The sequence below is a fragment of the Phalacrocorax aristotelis genome, chromosome 11, assembly GCF_949628215.1.
Source record: "Phalacrocorax aristotelis chromosome 11, bGulAri2.1, whole genome shotgun sequence".
NCBI classification, from domain to species: domain Eukaryota; kingdom Metazoa; phylum Chordata; class Aves; order Suliformes; family Phalacrocoracidae; genus Phalacrocorax; species Phalacrocorax aristotelis.
In genome coordinates this window covers 12,034,643-12,052,377 of record NC_134286.1, presented here as the reverse complement: position 1 = coordinate 12,052,377, position 17,735 = coordinate 12,034,643, and the positions used below count along the sequence as shown (strand labels likewise).

The window sequence follows — 17,735 nt, the reverse complement described above, 5'->3', positions numbered from 1 at the left end:
GATACCCTGAAGTCGCTATGTTCTCTGGGTGACCCAGGCTGTTCACGCACCGGGTATTTCCGGAGTGCAGTTCCTCCCTAGCCCTGGAGCCTGCCTCCTCACAGCAGTACAGCTGTAAGGAGGTTTATGGGAACATGATCTCTCTGGGGACTGCATTTTCTTACATGTGCCTGGGGATGAACAAAAAGATATAAAGAGTCTAAAAATGGCCTTTCAGGAGCCTCTGAACCCCACTGCAGTCTCCAGTTCTTAACAGGGAGTTTGCTGGAGCTCTGGCACCAGGGACACTGGCATGGTCTGTTCTGGAGGAAGGACTACTCCATGCTCTGCCAGGGAGGGATGTGGTGGAAGGCAGTGGCAGCTCTGAGAGCAGTTGCCCAAAGGCCTCGGGTGAGTCAGAGTCCCTTGACTGGAAGGCTGGGATAGTCTGAGAAGTCAGTGAAATGGTAGATTACCTCCTGAGGTGATTGCTTGGGCAAAAGCCACTGGGGATGGGCAGAGATACCCCTTGACCCCAGAGCTTGCGTGGCTGGTGGAGCAGCTTTTTTGTGGTGGCTTCAGGGGGCCTTCATGGGCTGGTGCATGTGGCCATGCGCAGACACAGGACTCCTGTCTTCATGAGCAGCCAAGTACGGCATCCACCTGTGCTATTGTCAGACTTGGTCCTCTCTGTGAGGACTTCCCACTTGCTAGTCCCTCCTTGTCCTCTGGCATCTCGCTAGCAGAGCCAAACTGTGTGCAGAAATGGAGAGAAACCAGCTGAGTGCCTGAGAGGTGACTGGTGAGGCCTTCCTCTGGGGCAGATGGGTGGCAGTACCATGCTGTGGCCCTGGCAGGCAGGGCTGCTTGCCAGCTATCGCTCCTGCCAGGTCATCGCTCACCACTCACAGCCCTTTCCCTGCCCTAACTGAAGCCGGGACAGGGCTGGGGGGAGCTGCCAGAGGGGAGCGGCGTGACCGTGCCCTGCCACGGCTGGTGTGCCTGCTCTCTGCTCTGCTGAGCGTTAGCGCAGGCAGCAGGACGGAGGGCTGAGCCGAGGCAGCAGGCAGCTGTTGGGTTTGCCTCTAGTGCTGCCTCCTTTCCCTGAGCCTTCCTGATCACCCCACACAGCCTTACCCCCAGGGCTGAGCCTGAGCCCTTGCTAAGGGAGCGAGGCAGGGGACTGTGTCTGCCTTGTGGCTTCAGAGGAATTTGCTTTGTAGTTAGGGGCTTGCAGAAGGGCTTTGAATGGCAGCATCTGAACGTTCTATGTAGCTTTTATTTGCTACTCCCTTGACTGGACTGTGCAGGACCGAGCCCAGCGTGGATGAAGACACTAGAGGGAGGTGGCAGTTACTGTTTCTGATGCGTGGCCGGTGGCCTGGCTTTGTTCTGGAGGCCCCCGGGGCACCCTTACCCGCAGGCGTGCCTTTGCAGCAAGGGCTTCCTCGGGGGGCTCGGGCAGCGCCTCGGGGGGGAGGCCGGGGTGCGGCGCCCGCCTCGTCCCGCCGCAGTGCTGGCCCGGGCAGCCGCCGCTGCGGCCGGTGGCCGCGAGGAGGAGACGGCGGACCGGCGATGCGGGAGCCGGTCCCGCCCTGGCCGAGGGAGGCGGCCGGGAGGAGCATCAGCCTGGCGGGGCTTCGCCCTCGGAGGCCGCCGCAGCGGGGGGCTGGGGCCCGCGGCCGCCCCTACACGACAGCCTTGGGTGCCGCCATCCCCGCCCCTCTCCCTTCCCTGCGCAGGGGAGGTTTCTGCTTCGCTGTCCCAAGGGCTTGCTTGGCCAGCGTCCCTCGCTAGCGGCGGCACAGGGCTGTCTCCTGGAGTTGCAGGGCATGGGATGAAGGGGTGGGAGTTGCCTGCTTGCCAGCAACGCAGCCCATGGGATCTGCTCCAGGGTCCCTTTCTCTGGTCCAGGCTTTGTGGGAGCAAACTGCAACCACATTTCAGCCGCTAGGTAGGGGGAAAGTGACTTCACTGGTCCCCTCCTTGGAGCTCTCATGGTGGGCCGGTTTACAGAGATGTGGTTTGGTATGAGGCAGGGTTTATTCCCTGTCTTTTCTCAGCCAGTTCCTGGAGGGCACTGGGTGCCCAAGGGAGGAGCTGTGAGGGCAGGTGCCATGTCCCCAGGTGGGGTGGCAGCAGAACACAGCCAGAGGCACACCTGCCAGGAGGGTTCATGTGGCCTTCGGCCCTCAGACTTGCCCAGCATCCTGGCCATGCTGGCCGCTTTCACACACTGCCTTGCGCTGCTGTCCCCAGCTCTCACCCCGGCCGGGGGGCACCAGTCTCTGCCAGGGGAAAGAGATGGTGTTTTGTTCCCCAGCTCTCTCCTGCCCAACGGCTGATCGCTCACACACAGGGCCCATTCAGCATGGGGAGAGGAGGGTGGTGGCATCTGGGAAAGCAGGGAACAAAGGGCCCAATTGATGCTGGCTGCAGCCCCACGGGTTTCTGTGAGCTGGGGCAAGGCTGGGGCTGCAGGCACAGCTGTGCACTGAGCAGGGGCAGCAGCAATACATGAGCTACGACCTTCCCCAGGCACACAACAAGGCTGCATGGGAAGCCTTGCTGTCTCCTGGGAGGGGGCTGAAGCCAGGGAAGTGAGAGGAGAGTGGGATTTGAGCTAGAGTCCCATTTAGGAAGAGCAGTGAGGATAGTGGCCATGGGTAGGTGCTGTCTCTCAGCCTGCCTTGCTGCTCATGGGCACCTAGCTCTGCCTGCAATCTGCCTGTTGGGCAGATCTGCTGCAAGTGGGAGCAGTGGTGGGGTTTGAGTGTGGGGCTGGGAGCATCTCTCTGCAGCCTCACTCCTGGAGGCTCCTGATCACAGCTCTTGGGGGGAATTTCCAAGAGAAGCATTGTTTGAATTGATAATTTTTGAGTGACTGCTGTGGAAACGTGTGTCTGAGGGGAGCATTCGTCTGATCAGGGGCAGAAGGACATCAGCCGATGATCTCCCCATGCGCTAGTGCTGTGCAAATTTTTAACAACCCTGCAGCAAATGGCATGCAGCTATCCACAGAGCATGCAACAGGGCTATGTAGGGCCCTGTGATAGTTGAGTCCACCCTCATGTCTAAACAAGACTGTCCTGTTTCACAAAGGGCTCTCTGCAAGTGGCTCTGGACACGCTCGTACCATGTGCATTGCCTGACATGATGTCGTGGTTCAGCCTCAGTCGGCAACGAAACACCACGCAGCTGCTCACTCACTACCCCCACCCCTATGGGACGGGGAAGAGAATCGGAAGAGCTAAAGCACAAAAAAAACCTTGTGGGTTGAGATAAGAACAGTTTAATAATTACAATAAAAATAATAATTATAATAATGATTATGATAATAATAACAATAATGATAATATAATAAAATGGAAAAGGAAAAAAAAGGAAAGAAAACCAGAAACACAAACGATACAACCGCTCACCACCCACTGACCGACTCTGCCCGTCCCCGAGCCGCGATTGCTGCCTCCCTCCCCCGGCCAGCCCCTCCCAGGTAACACACTGGGCATGACGTTACATGGTATGGAATATCCCTTTGGCCAGTTTGAATCCGCTCTCTTAGCTGTGCCCCCTCCCCTCCTGGCTTCTTGTGCCCCTGGCAGAGCATGGGAAGCTAGAAAAGTCCTTGAATAGTATAAACACTAACCAGCAACAGCCAAAACATCGGTGTGTTATCAGCATTGTTTTCATACTAAGTCCAAAGCACAGCACTAGGCCAGCTGCAGTGAAGAAAATTAACTCTATCCCAGTTAAAACCATGACGCGTGAGCTGGCGAGCTTTGTTTGAGCTGTGCTGTGGTCGTGCTGTAGGTGCTACATTAGGAGCTGTGGCAGAGGCTGTCACGACATAGGCTGAGTATTAAAGGGCAGCAGCACATCACCAAATGTAAGCAACTGGTTCCTACAAGACCCCAGCTTTTCTCTGGGTGGCCAGAGGAGAAATAGAGGTTTTTTAAGGGCTGCCCAGCTGGAAACAAAGATTTTGAAGTCAGGGTTATGAACCCCATGGCTGGGGTGGGAAGGAGGGGTGGGGAGAGGCCTGGGGGGCTGCTGGCCCACACGCCAGGCTGGTGAGCACTGCTCTTGTGGGAACTTCTCTGCAGCCTCCCCTTCCCTGCTTTTTTTTTCGGCAGGGTGGGAAAGCCAGCACAACAAATGGACAGACAGATGCATATCTTGTTCAGAATGTTCTTAATTTTAATTTATTTTCTTTAATTTTTATAAAATACATCTTGTAAGATAAGTCTCTAAAAACTTGCTCTTTTTTATTGCTTGTTAACAAGTTGAAATTCTAGATCAGAAATGAAGGAAACACTTTCAGTTGATTAACTGTCTTTTGGCGCGTGTGTGTGTGTGTGTGTGTGCACATGTGTGCGTGTGTGCTTGGGGTCTGGGGACAAGGGTGGGAAGGAGGATCTGGTTATTTTTTTGTTAAATGGATACCAAAAAAACCCCAGCAAACCCCCAAGAGAGATAGCATCGATGTGAATTTCCAGATCTTGCCTGGTTTCTTCTCACCCTGCTGTCCCTCCTGGCATCTCCCCCCTCCCCAGCCCGTGTGCGTTGGTAGCCTGGCCAACCTATTTCAGCATTCCCAGCATCAAGGATCCTTCGAACGCTCTGCTCAGCAGATCTGCTCCTTTATCCTTGCCCCTGCTGAAAGTGGCACTTAAAAAAATAATAATACAGACAAAAAAAAAATCCATGCAAGATGGAGCTACAGTCTGCCACTGAAAGTAGTTTCTCCAATAAATAAACACTAAGATTAGCATTAAGGAGAGTCAAGGAAGAGCAAAATAAAATACCAGTTGGCGGGGAGGACTGTAAACAGCATTTTGGTGGGTCTGGCTGGACCCATGCTACCCAGCCAGAGGTCCTTCCTCCAGCTGCTGTGGAGAGTGATCATGGGGGAGAGGTGGTCTCCATCAAACCCCTTGCCCTGCTGCCCCCCTCCATGGTAAAAGACTGAATTGGCACCAGAAAGGATCTGGTTTGCAGAGATGGGCCATGTTTCCATGCCATGACCCCCAGACTGCTGCCTTTCCTTCCCTCCTCAACTCCTTCATGGGTTTTGGCTGGAAGCAAGATGCTGCCAGTCCCTCCCGCCCTGGAAGACACAAGACAGTTATCCTGACTTGCAGGAAATGTGGGGAAAAAAAGTGAGGGGAAGAGGGGGACAGAACATTACATTTGACACTGGTGAGAAACAAATCAAGCTCTCTGACGGAGTGGAGGTTAGAGAAGCAGTCGTCACCCCAGAGAAGAGCACCATTGTGAAGGGACAAAAGCATGCGGCGAGCGCAGTGCTTGCAGGGCGGGCGAAGGCACACAGTCCAGAGGGTCATGCCCTGCCTACAGAGGGATGACTCTGGCTTTACGCTCCTGGGGCACGGCACAGAGATGTCCTCTCTCGGTCAAACCTATCTGCCATCTCCTTGCTGCCTGGAGAGTAAAGCCAAGAGCCCCCCATGTCTACAGAGACACAAAACTCCTTTAGGCTTTAATAGGGACAGCTGGGTTAGGGCTTTATCAGCATTGGGGTCAGCACTCTCTTCTCCACAACGGGAAGATCCTTGTCCTGAACTCCCTTTGCCATGGCTGCAGCAGGCAATTTGGGGTAAATTCAGCTTTCTTTGCTAAGGGGAAAAAAAAAAATCCTTCTCTTATTCTCCATCCATGGGTGGTGACAGCAGACAGCTCCAGGAGAGTCTCTAGCAATGGTACCAGGACTGGGCCGACTTCCTTTTCTCTTTAGGTAGCCTCTAGCTACTCATGGAGCAACCTACACAGATTTCCTCCTCCCAGGAGCATGAAGGCCTTTGCTCATCCCTAGGCAGCATCGGAACACTGGAGTAAGTCCCTCCTCTTTTCTGGCTGGTTTTGATGGGCTTGGCCCTAGAGCGAACCAGTTATGGATGAGCAGAGAGAGAAAAGTGCATGAAGTGGTGTCCATTGGTGGGAAGCTCTCCTTCCTGGTCATGCTCAGCACGATGGATGTGAGGGAGGAAGAGGAGGGGAGTCAGCGGCGAAGGCAGAGTTAACGCAGGAGACCTGGTGTCGGGTGGCTGCAGTGTTAAAGCCTCGGGGTTAGAGAAAAGAGGGACGTTTGGTCTGGGTGGGCTCCACTGCAGGGGCTAGAACTTGGTGCCTCGGCCCATCAGCTTGAGGACAGCAAAGTTGTAGGTGGCAGCGATCATGAAGGTGAGCTGTGGGTGGGAAGAGAGTGAGTGAGGGGGAGAAGAAGAAATGAAGCTCCCGTGGGCAAGGAGGGCAAGTGGGGTGGGACGCCTCGCTGGGGTACACCTGAGGTGGCATCCCCCAGCCCAGCACCCCAACAGGGCAGTTGTCCCACAGAGCCCTGTGGCCCTGCTGCACCAGCAGGAAACCACAGTGTCTTGTCACTGGTGTAAAGCAAGAGGAGAGCTGGGGAAAGGCAGGGGACTCAGTGCACGGGCAGCAGGACCTCTCTCTGGTGGTCTCTTAAAGCCTCTCCACATCTCCTCTAGCAGCCACCTCTACCTTCTTATGTCCTGAATTTGCCATCTGCACTTAGGTGCCAGAAAATGACATGAGCACAGGCTCTGTAATGTCCATGCCCACCACCTCCATTGTCCTCTGCCCCCACATCCTCGCTGGGTGGAGAACGGCTGGGTGGGGGAACACCGACTCACCAGTGAGACCAGTGTGGCAGCTGCCCCCACGAAGGCTGCGATGAAGAGGTGGAAAGTCATCTGGAACTGCAAAGGAAGAGGAGGATGAGCTCCCAGGGTCCCACGTGCCAGCTGGGAGGCCAGTGCCGAGGCCACCCACTGAAGGGAGCACACGTGGGGTGATGGGAGGTGCTCACCTCGCTGGTCTTGCAGATGGAGAGCAGGTTGGAGCCACACACCTTGCCAGGGAAAGCATTCCAGGGCAGGACACCTGGTAAGACATGGGGAGCCAGGTGAGCTGGACACAGCTACTAGCCAGCTGCCTTGCTCAGCCTCCCACAGCCACATGTGTAACACACATCCTGATGTTTCAGGGCTCTTCAGCACTTGCCCCTGCTTAATCCCAGTTTATCCACCCGGACCATCTCCTCCATCCCCTCTCCGCCCTGAGCCCTGGCTCCTGGGTGGCGAACCTGCCACTCACCATACATCCTGGCATCCGCACACAGGGTGCCAATGCTGGCCGAAGTCTTGCTGGGGTTGGCAATAGACTGGCAGGTGGTCCAAGTGTTAAAGTAGATGTAGACAGGCACCGCGGAGCAGGCGAAGACCACGAGCCAGATGATGGTCAGGACATACGTAATGCCCACAAACTGCAAGGGGCAGGACAAGCCAGAGCAGAACCACGGTTACCAAGCAGCCAGGGACACGGACAGGGGAGTGTGAGGGTCCCCAGGCAGGAGAAGGCAAAGGGCAGGCAGGGGACTGAGATGCTGCTTGCATCAGGCTCCGCACCGCCTGCCAAACCTGGCGTATCCCCAAACAGCCAGCACAGAGCAGCAGCCTGAGCCAGGCACCCCTGTGGCTCACGGGGCCAGCATCAGCCCCAGGCTCGCAGTTGGCTATGCATGCATGGGGGTGACCAGCGGCAGCAGCAGGATGGCTGCCACGTCCTGTGGGGGGGGGGAGAAAAAACGCGGCCACAGCCAAGCAGGGTTTGGCCTCTGCGGGAGGGCAGCTGCAAAACCCGCCTTGGTGTGCAAGTGTGGTTTTCCTGCCCTCCCTCCACAGTGCCACCCCGACCGGCCGCCAAGGGAACCGCAGCCGTCCCCCTCCACTCCCCCAGGCCATGGGCTCCCCTTACCAGCATTTTGTCATGGTCCCCAAGGACAGCAGAGAGGACAGCTCCAGCGGTACTGGGTGCTGGAGAGCCTTGGGCTGCTGGCACCGTGGGAATGCTCATGGCGCTCCCCGCTGATGCTTAAACATGAAGCAGTTTCATTAAATGTGGCCATTTGGGCTGCTTTGGTCCCCAGGGGCCACAGCAGGCCTGGAGGAGAATGGCTGGGCTGCGCTTCCCTTTGGGCTACTCCGAAACCCCGACGGCCGCAGTCTCCTGCCCTTCGCCCACGCCAAGCGTGGCGAACCCGCTGCGGGCGCGCGAAGGGGTGCAAACCCCAGTTAAGATCACCTTGTCAGGATGTCCTAGCCACTTTCCCAAACACTGACACACCCGCTGCAACGAGTGAGCTCGCTGGGGGCCTCGCGCTCCCCTCCCTTTCGGGCCCCCGGTTACCGTTGCGCTGAGGCCCTTGCCGCAGATGGTGGTCTTGTAGTCCCCGAAGATTTGCCGGACGGCACCGGTGGTGTAGAAGCCTTCGGCCAGCAGCAGGGCTCCATAGAGGAAGAAGAAGGAGGCCGTGCCATAGATGACATACTGAAAAGCGTGGATGCTGCCAGGGAGAGGAGCAGGCAGGGATGCTCAGGCGCTGGGGTGGTGCCAGGGAGATCAGCCCTGCATGCAGCATGGCTGGGGCAGCCTAGCCACAGCAATTTGCCCTCACCATGCCACCCTGCGGGGACTGAAATGGACGGTGAAGCCACGAGAGGAGTGAGCTAGGGCAAAGCCATGGTGACCAAGGCTGTCGGCTGCTACTGGCTCCCCTGCACCCTCCATACCTATCCCGTGCAGGCATGAAAAGGAAACCAGTGGCCACTGGACCCTGCCATGCAGCCGCGGCACTGGCAAGTGGCAAACACAGCCTGGGGTCTCCATGGTGCCCAGGTGACAACATCGCCCTGGCCAGCCCAGCCAGACACCTCCTCCCAGCACAGAACAAGACAGAAACGCGCAGGGCCCCAGCATGAGGGCGATGCACCGCAGCAGGGTACTTACACATCAATGAGATACTCATAGTCCTGGTAGTTTTTGGAGAAGTAGGTCTCAATGAGCTGCTCAGTGCCTGTCAGGGCTTCGTGCCCACAGCCACAAAACAGTGCTACCCCGAAGAAGCACAAGCCAGTGGCAACCAGTGACGCAAAGGGTGCCCCAATGAGACATCTGGCACAGCACTCGAGCAAACCTAGGGAAAAGAGAGGTGAGGTGGGAAGGGACCACCAGGACAGGGAGCGCTCGGAGCCTGCAGCTCAGAGGCAGGCAAGCACAGGAGGAGGAAGGTGCCTGGTAGGAGGAGGTAAGCAGGTTGAAGGAAATCCCAGAAATGATTCATTGCAGAGCCAGAGAGCCAAACCCAGCCGCTTCCCCAAGAACTCTCCAAGCAGCTGAGCAGGATTGCACCCAAGTGTGCTCAGGGACAGGGGGTGACGGCAGTGTGGTGCACTAGGGCCGCAAGACAGCCCCTGGGTGTGAGGTGGATGGGGAGCTGAGGTGAGCCACCCATGCCAACCCATGCGAAACAAGATGGAAATACAAGGTGATGTAGCGTGATGCCAGTGGGACCTGGCAAACAAACGGCTAACAGGCTGCTGCAGCCCTGTTACGTAGGCAGATGTGTTTATGGAGAAGAGCCATGTTAGTTCCCCAAACATCAGCGCTTGTGTAATAGATTTAGTCCTCCAGGACAGATATTTGGCAAAAGGGCACGTGTACCTGTGCGTGGGCAGGGAAAGTAAGGGCACATGCCAGCATACTGCTTGGATTGCCTAAATGCTGGATTTTTCTTTTCAGCAGTGGGGCCATGGGCACCTGGTCCGTTTGCATGTTGCAGCTCTAACACGCAGGATTGTTAGCTCAGGTTCCCAATGGGCTGGGTTTGGAGGTGCTCAGCCTGCCCTTCTCCTGCCCGGTTAGAGGGTGGGCAGCCAGGTGGGTTTGCACTGGAACATCAGTCTGGCTTCAGCTAAGCTGCGATAACCTGCTGCGCTGGCTGTGCAACCCTGGCTGTGCAACCCCTCTGCACAGGGAAGCTGCTCCCCTTCCCCAGGATGCAGGATCTGGCACCACACTGTCCTGGGCATGGCGCTGCCTGGACACATCCCGTCTGGTCATAGTTTTTGTGCCTTGAATACCAAAAAGGCATCCGTGGGAAGTGTTCAAAAACCCACGCTCCCTCCATGGATCTCACAGTGCTTATCTCCTCTGTCAAAGGACAAGAAAGCCATGGGGTCCTGACCAGCAGTGCCCTCCCCTCCCCACTGGGAGCAAGGTCTCGCAGTGGCACCAAGGACAATGGGGGATTGTCCCTGGCACTGCCACCCCAGCGGCTGCCCGTGCGGAGAGCAAACGGGACAAAGGCAGCACTATAGGGAAGCGCTGGGACCCCTCCCGCTTGTTTGCCTTGGACATGGCCGGTCCAGGGGTGTCCTGCTCCTCTGGCCAGTGCTACTCCCCGAACCTTGCTGGGTCCCACAGGGACGGCCCTGCACACTCAGCAGGGTGCTGGGCCAAACCTACCTTTTTTATTTTTATTTTTGGTGACCTGGTGTGGCAGGTGCCTGGGACTGGGGCACGGTGAATGGCCCTGTTCCCAGGGGACTGTGGGAACTGCCCCAGCCCCTCGGGCTTTAGGAAGATGCACTGGGGAAGCCTGGGGAGGGGACAGGAGGAGAGAAAGAGCCCTTGTTCTGCACAATCCCAGGCCTTGTACCCGGGCTCAGCTGCTGCTGGAGCCAAACAATACACTGCAGAAAGGAGGAGGAAGAGGCAGGGTGCCGGCAGCCCATGGCACCCCTGGGAACAGAGCACCCCTGATGCCTGGGGGGTATGCCAGTATTAGCACTGCTGTATCGACTGGGAAACTGAGGCACAAGCAGTGCCTCTGATTTCCCAAGGCTGCTGGCACACAAGTGGCACAAGCTGCAGCAGGTATCAGTGCCCTGCCTGGACCTCCCAGCTCCTGCCAGTCCCAGGCAGGAGCTCTCATCTCTCCAGCCCATGTGGTGAGGGCTCAGGTAGGACCAGCTGTGGGGATGGCATCTACCCCCACAGACAGCACATGAGCACATGGGGACAGAAAACCGCTTTGGGAAAAAACCCAGCACCCCAGCTGTGCCGAGGCATCCTCCCCCTGGCAGCTCCCATGGCCGGCAGGGCCATGCCGGGAACACCAGGACCTGACTGGTGCCAGAGGAAAGTTTCAGGGGGGCTTTGCGCAGGGACAGAGGCCCCAAAGCCAATAGCAACAGCTCTCCAGGTGTCCATCACCCTCATCCGATACTCACCCATGACGCTGGACTTGGTCACCTCTCCTAACCGCCTGCTCTGCTGCTTTGGTGCTGTCTGCAGGAGCCCTCGCCTGCCTGGCGGTCCCTCGCCCTGTAGTTCCCCCTCTGGGTGCCTGTCCTGCTCTCCAGCAAAGAAAAGGGCTCTCTGAGTGACAGCCACCCCCCTTAAAGGGACAGAACCCCGCCCCTCCCCACCACCCCCCCAGCACCCCTTGGCTGCCAGCTCCCGGGTGCCTGTGGCTGCGTGGGCTGAGCTGCCCCACGGCCCTGCTCAGGAATTTTGGGGGAAAAAGCTTTTGCAAAAGAAAGGGAGGAACTTGGGGCGGCTTGGGCGGTTCATGGGGTGTCCCCTCAATGGTGATGCTGGGGAACCCCTGGGCCCAGCCAGGCTATGTTTGCCCCAGGCTGCCTGCTGCGGCAGTGTGGGAGACTGACCCCACAGGACAGCAGTGATGCCCTCTGTCTCCTCCCCGACCCTCCAGCACACACCAGCGGGGAATGGGCCTCCCCATCCCAGGGACCTGCTTTCAGCTTTGGGAGCTCCAAACTGGGAGCTTTCTCCCTTTTGGTGGGAATCCTGCAGCTGCTGTCCCCAGTCCCCTGGCCTTGGTGTGGGAACGGCACTCTGGTGGGCACAGCCATGGAGTCCCCAGGTGATGGGTATGGCTCCAGGGCTGCGGCAGATGGAGCCTGCTCCCTTGGGTGCCTCCACTCCCATGGGTACCCCAGCTTCCTTGGGTGGCCCATGTCCCATGGATGCCCCCAGTTCCCCTGGGGGATGCAGAACCAGCACAAGGCCAGGGAAGCCTGCAGAGGGCAACCGCCCCCTTCCCAGCGGGCATGGGGTGGACAAAGCCCTGCTGTGTCCCTCAATGCCCAGCTTTGTGCCAGGCAGTGAGGTGGCAGGGCCTGGCTCTCCCTGGGGATCTGGTGGGCTCAGGGGGTCCCTGGGCTGTGGCATGCCATGAGCAAAGTGGGTCAACTTGCAGGAATCCCTGCCCCTTCCTCGCCCACTCAAACAGCCACCCTTTGGCTTGTCTGCGGATGGGGTGGGGGGTAACACCACTTGGGCAGCTGTGCAAATGCTGCCAGGTCTTCGCAGTGGCCAGCTGCACCCCGCATTGGTGGGACCCAGCTCCTAGCACCCCAGCACCACTCCCTGCTTCAGTTCCCCACTGCAAAGCAGGGTGGCAGAGGGCAGCCCAGTGTCCCCAGCCAGCCATAGGATAGGAAAGGCTGGGGAGGAACAACAGAGCAGGGAGAGTCTCTGCCACCTTTGTGTGTGGCATCCTTGGGCAATTCCCTTAGCCCTCCAGGAGGCACTCAGGTGGCCTGGCAGCAATGTCACCCAGCCACGGTCACCTCATAATGGCTGTGGGAGGGTGACAGCCTTGCAACATCCCTTAGGAAATAACCCGTGACCTTCATGGCCACTGGAAACCAGCAGTGCCCAGCCTGTACCCCAGGGCAGTGCAAGGGGACCCCTGGCCACCAGGAGGAAAAAATATGACATAACATATAAAATATAACTATAAAAAAATGACATTGGGGAAAAAATATAAGCCCTTCATTTTCTTTCAATAGAAATTCCAGTCTTGCCAACTTTGCAATTTCTAAACACCCTGTGGGAAGTGGCAGCTTTACCCCATTGGGGAGGAGGTGGGCAACTCAGAGGGACTGTGATTTCTGAACAAAGTGGCTTAAAATTCTTGGTGATAGGACACTGTTTGTCAGCAAGCATTTCCCTCCTGGGATGGAAACCCTCAGCACTGCTGCTAGCATCACCCGCTGGCAGTAGGGACCAGACCATTACCTGGCAGTGCTCCCAAGGGTGCTCCAGATTGGAGCTGCAACACAGGGGGATCGGGAAAAGGGGGAAATCCCCTCCCTGGATTTCTAAGGCTTGAGGGAGAATAAAGCTTTCAGGGAAATGGTTGGGGTTTCCTTTCCTCTGCCATCACATGAGGCACCCTGCACTGAGCAGCTGGGTGGGCAGCCAACAATGCACCTCAAACACTGCACCGTCTGCCCACATTGGCCAGGGGGCAGAGACCCAGAGGTACATGTGGCTATGGGGATGCTGAAAAGGCCTTCTTCCGTTCGTCTCCCCTTTGCATTTCAGTCGGAGATGTTGTGAGAGCCTCTTCTGCAAATCTTCAGTGTGTAACTGCACACTTCTGCATGCTTGGAGCAATCCTGCATCTCAGCCCCTTCCTGGAAGAAGCCCCAAGGGCAGCATGCGGCTGCAGGGACCCTGCCAGCCTGCATGAAAGTTTGCTTGTTGGCTTGTCCCTGCCAGAGAAAATTCTTCTATTTCTCAGAGAAGGGGAGATGCATCCCTGTTTGTTGGCCAGGAGAGGGCCATGCCAGGCTGGTAAAAATAAACATGCTTATAAATCAAACCGGATCACCTTGCAATTTGTTCTGACCCTTGGTCAGTGGCCAGTTATGTTCAAAACCACTCCCCACGGGGCAGTTAAGGGCTTAGCTACCTGCAGTCATTAATAGAGCCCAGGACTGCCATGCTGCCCCTTGCGGGGCATGCCAGGGGCTAGACATGGAGAAGGCTTTCCTTCCCCAGCCACTTGCAGTCTGCACTAAGGCACTGGAGCGGGCTGCACCAAAATTATTTGGCGGAAAACACACACGTCTCTAAATACAGCCCCGTGCATAGTAAGGCCTCTCTGGGATATTTGTGGGTTTTTCTCTTCTGTCCTCGGTGCTTCACAGCTGCAGTTCAGACTCAGGCTTTCCCTGGGCCATGGGGAAGGCAAGCCTGGGTCTGGGGGGACAAGCAGGTGACAGCAATGGCAGAGGGAGAGCCACATGGGCACTGCCAATCTGCACTGCACCACCACATTAGGTCAAAGAAGCAAGATGGGAAAGCAAGCAATAGCATATGGGGCACAGAAACAAAGCATCCTCCGTGTCGCCATCCCCATCCCCATCCCCACATGCAGCCATACAGCACTGTAATCACTGCAGACAGCCCATCACACTCGCTTCCATCATGCTGATGGCACGGGACAGCCTCCTGCTTGCCCCAGCCCCCTGGCACACACTGGGCACATAGGCAGCCCTCCCTGGGGCAAGCGGGAGGCAGCGGGGAGGCCAGTCGCAGTGGGGGCCAACTGGGAGAAGAAGGTTTCCTGCTCACTCCCGGATGCCACAGCCCTTCAGTTTCAGGACTTATTTTTCCCCCCAGTTGTTTTCTTTCCTTACGTCCCTGCGGGCTCAGTTTCTGCACTGTCCCAGGCACAAGGCTGGGTTTTCAAAGACACGTGGTGGCCAAAATCACACAATTCCGTGGGTGATGACCCTGCAAAACAGAAAGCCCCTCCACCCTGCAACCCCAAAATGCAGGCACAGCCCCAGTACACCCAAGAGGAGCCAGAGGGGTGCATGCAGTACCCTTATCCATTTTACATGGGGCAGCAGGAGAAATCCCAGCGTATCTTGTCACAGCTAGAACCTTGCTGCTATTTTTAGGCAGCCACTTCCCTGGCCAGTCTGAATTTCTCATTATCTGCTGCTGATTTTAACTGTCCTTCAGCTGCCTCACTGCCTCGGTTCACCCATAAGTGGGATAAAATCACCCTGGCTGGGGACCCTGAGATGTGTCCTGCTGCCGAGTGCCCCAGGGCAGCTCTGTGGCCAGGGCAAGCCAGGCAGCTACCTGCAGCAGCCAGGGATGCCCAGGGATTTTCCTGCTGTGCAAAATTTCCCGCTGTCCCAGGCAGCCCCATCCAAGTGTAGAGGAGATGGTGACCGCGGGAAGGTCAGAGAGGCACTGGCAGCATCTGTCCAGCTGCCTCCTCCCAGCAGTGCCAAGGACACCTGCCAGAGTCAGCCCCACGCACCACTGCCCAGGCCTGGCTGCACTTGCTGTCCTATTTGTATTCCTGGGTTGCTGCAAGGCTGCAAAATGTGCTAATAAAAATTAAATTAAAAAAAAAGAAAGAAGCTGTCAGAAGCTGTCAGAGGACAAGAGAGGTACGCTGAAGGACAGATGGACAGGCCAGTGTCACGGGATGACAGAGGAAGGGCAGGGGATGTGCAGGAGAGGAGCAGGCTAAAACCCTCACCAGGCATAGCCAAGGGCTGGGCAATGGGTACCAGCCCTGGGCATGGGGGTTGGCAACAGCTGGACCCCTGCACCCTGAGCCCCCCAGGGATGCTCCAAGGCTCTTGGGACCTCCCCAGCAAGCAAGACTGCAGGCAGCCCTGCTGGATAACACTGAGGGCAGAGCCCTCCTTCCTGGAACCAGTGCCTGCCTCTTGCCTGCATCAGTTGCTGGACTGCTGAGGTTACACCTGAACTGAGTTTACCTCCTTGCCTAGTTGCGCTTTAGAGAGGATGAGCAGATGCCCATGCCTCCTTTTTAGTGTATCTGGCTGATGTTTTCCCCTGCAGGAGCCTTATTTTTTTAAAATACCAAGTTTCAAGGTTTGGAAGGTCTTCTTGTCCAGCCCACGCACGATGGCTGGGCTTGCTGGTGTGGGAAGGGCCATGAACCTGTGGGGCATGGGCCTATTAGCCCCCCCCAGCTCTTCTTAGGGCAGGGTGTTGGGCATCGCAGAGGTGATGTGTGCAGGAACCCCACTGCCTCCCTACTGTCTTTCAAGGGCTGTGAAGGCCAGGGTAGTGGGGCCACACAGTGCAGGTGTGCAGGCACAGCTGCCTGTGGCTGGGAGGGAATCAGGGGTGCAGGCAGCTGCTGGCAGCACAACCTGGAGCCCAGCTGATGTGAGAGGCAGCCCAGATGCTAGAGGTCTTGCTGCTTCTTTTACCCACTGAATATCCCTGTTATTTACTGCAGAAATTAGGGATAATATGCTGGTCCAAACTGTTTTGTTGTAATAGTTCGTAATTTCAAAAAAAATTTCTCCTGAAGCTCCTCAACCCATGCAGTGAGTCCCCCTGGTTAATTACAGGTTTGGGAGAAGGTGATTTTTTTTGACCCTGGCTGATTTTCCAGCAGATTTGCCTTTCACGTCCATTGCCTTTCTCCTTGATTTTCTTCCTAAAGGAGGGTAAACAGACACCTCACGTTGATGGTCTCCAGGCTGTTCATTACTCTCTCACTCTGCTGTTCATGGGGTCATATTCTTGAACTGTTCTCATTTACCTTTCAGAAAATCCTGGAAGGGAAAGACAAATGTCTTTCTGGCTTCTTCGAGCCAGTGGTGTCTGAGAAGAGTAAATACAGCCCAGGACCACTCTGTTTCTATTCGCCCCTGCGAAGCCAGAACAGGCTCTGTAAAGGGAGGGTGCAGGCAGCGAGGGGCCAGGCTCAGCTCTGGGGGAACCCCATCTTGCTGCCCATGGGACCCATTTTGAAAGGCTCAGGTGAATTTGCGTGCCTCCAAACAGCCAAGGAGGTGCTCATTTGTCCCATGCTTTCTCTGAGCCAAGAGGAGGGAGAGTGATGCTGAGGGAGTTCCTGGGTTAGCCAGGAGAGTCCTTGCACAGCAGGGGGTGTGTCTGCAGTGTTTTATCTTGGATTTCTACCCAGAGAGGGAGGTTTTACCTGTATTTCCTTCCAGAGCCCAGGAAGATGCTTATTCTCCTGCCTGCCCCATGCCAGCCCCAGCCACAGCTTACCCATGCGTGCTAAGGATGATGCCCCTTCCAAGGATCAGGGGACAGAGTCTGACCCAGCTACTCCAAGCCCTGTCCCAGGGCTGGCAGGACCCTTCCCACAGCCAGTGGGTGCCATCTGTGGTAGGGATCTCGCGAGGGACCAGCAAGTGGGTGCTGGTGAGGTGATGGCTGGGCCAGGCAGCAAAAGGACAGCAGTAAGAGCCTCTGGGGTGGCATTACTGTCACAGCACCTCATGCCCAAGCCGCAGAGAGCACGCTGCAGCATTTTCTGGAGAACAAACCCAATGGCAGGACCAAGAGGTGGATGTGAGAGATACAGACATTTCCTACCTGGCACCCACTGCCTCCCCAGAGTCACAGACGCAGGCAGCTCTTGGCGAGTCAGCTGGAGAGTAGCAGCTGCACAACCCTCCTGCACCCCCCCTGCAGCTGAGCCAGGCAGAAATAACCCATGAATACCATGCAGACTCCTCTCCCGGGGTGGGTCTGGGGACAGGGTACTCATTTGCTGCTCCAGTTGTTACATTTACTTAGGTGACACTGCTCTGCAGACCCTCTGTGCCAGCAGCTGCACAGGGAGAATCAGCCTTGCTCCCTGGGGATAGCAAGGTGATGAGACATGAGGATGCATGAGATGCCTTGCCAGGATGGCACTTGCAGCAGGGATCCCAGGACAGCCACCCCAGAGCCCAAACAGCGTGGGAGGCAAAGGACAGAGTGAGGGAGCGAGCCTGGGGTCACACTAGGGTCCTTACAGCACCATTCTCTGCAGCCACATGACCACCACCACCAGGGTGGCACTCAGCATGCTCTCCCCTGCCAGACACAGCTTTGGTGGCACCATGACACCAACCAGCTCTGTGGGATGCAGGTGCTATCATGGCAGCCACGCACCCTGACTCCCACAGCCAAGATTCCCCCAGAAAGCAGCTGCTGCCTGAGCCGCTGCTGTTTGCGTCTGTGCAGCAGCGGGAGGATTTGCCATTTAATTAAACAAATCCTTCGTCTCCACCACGGTGGCCATGCTGGCAGGGAAG

General features: G+C 56.9%; 1 protein-coding gene across 2 annotated transcripts; it reads right to left on the bottom strand.

Annotated features, from left to right (window-relative positions):
* Nucleotides 1-4,153: 4,153 nt before the first annotated feature.
* Nucleotides 4,154-11,173, bottom strand: PLP1 (proteolipid protein 1). 2 transcript variants are annotated; one of them, XM_075106982.1, is made up of 7 exons: nucleotides 11,091-11,173; nucleotides 8,806-8,992; nucleotides 8,101-8,362; nucleotides 7,114-7,282; nucleotides 6,827-6,900; nucleotides 6,651-6,716; nucleotides 4,154-6,185 (listed from the first exon to the last, which is right to left on the bottom strand). In XM_075106982.1, the coding sequence occupies exons 1-7, from the start codon at nucleotides 11,092-11,094 to the stop codon at nucleotides 6,114-6,116; spliced, it is 834 nt and encodes a 277-aa protein (XP_074963083.1). In that variant the 5' UTR covers nucleotides 11,095-11,173; the 3' UTR covers nucleotides 4,154-6,113. The 2 variants fall into 2 exon arrangements, with proteins under 2 accessions (XP_074963083.1, XP_074963084.1); XM_075106983.1 differs by having other exon boundaries at nucleotides 8,206-8,362.
* Nucleotides 11,174-17,735: the final 6,562 nt, after the last annotated feature.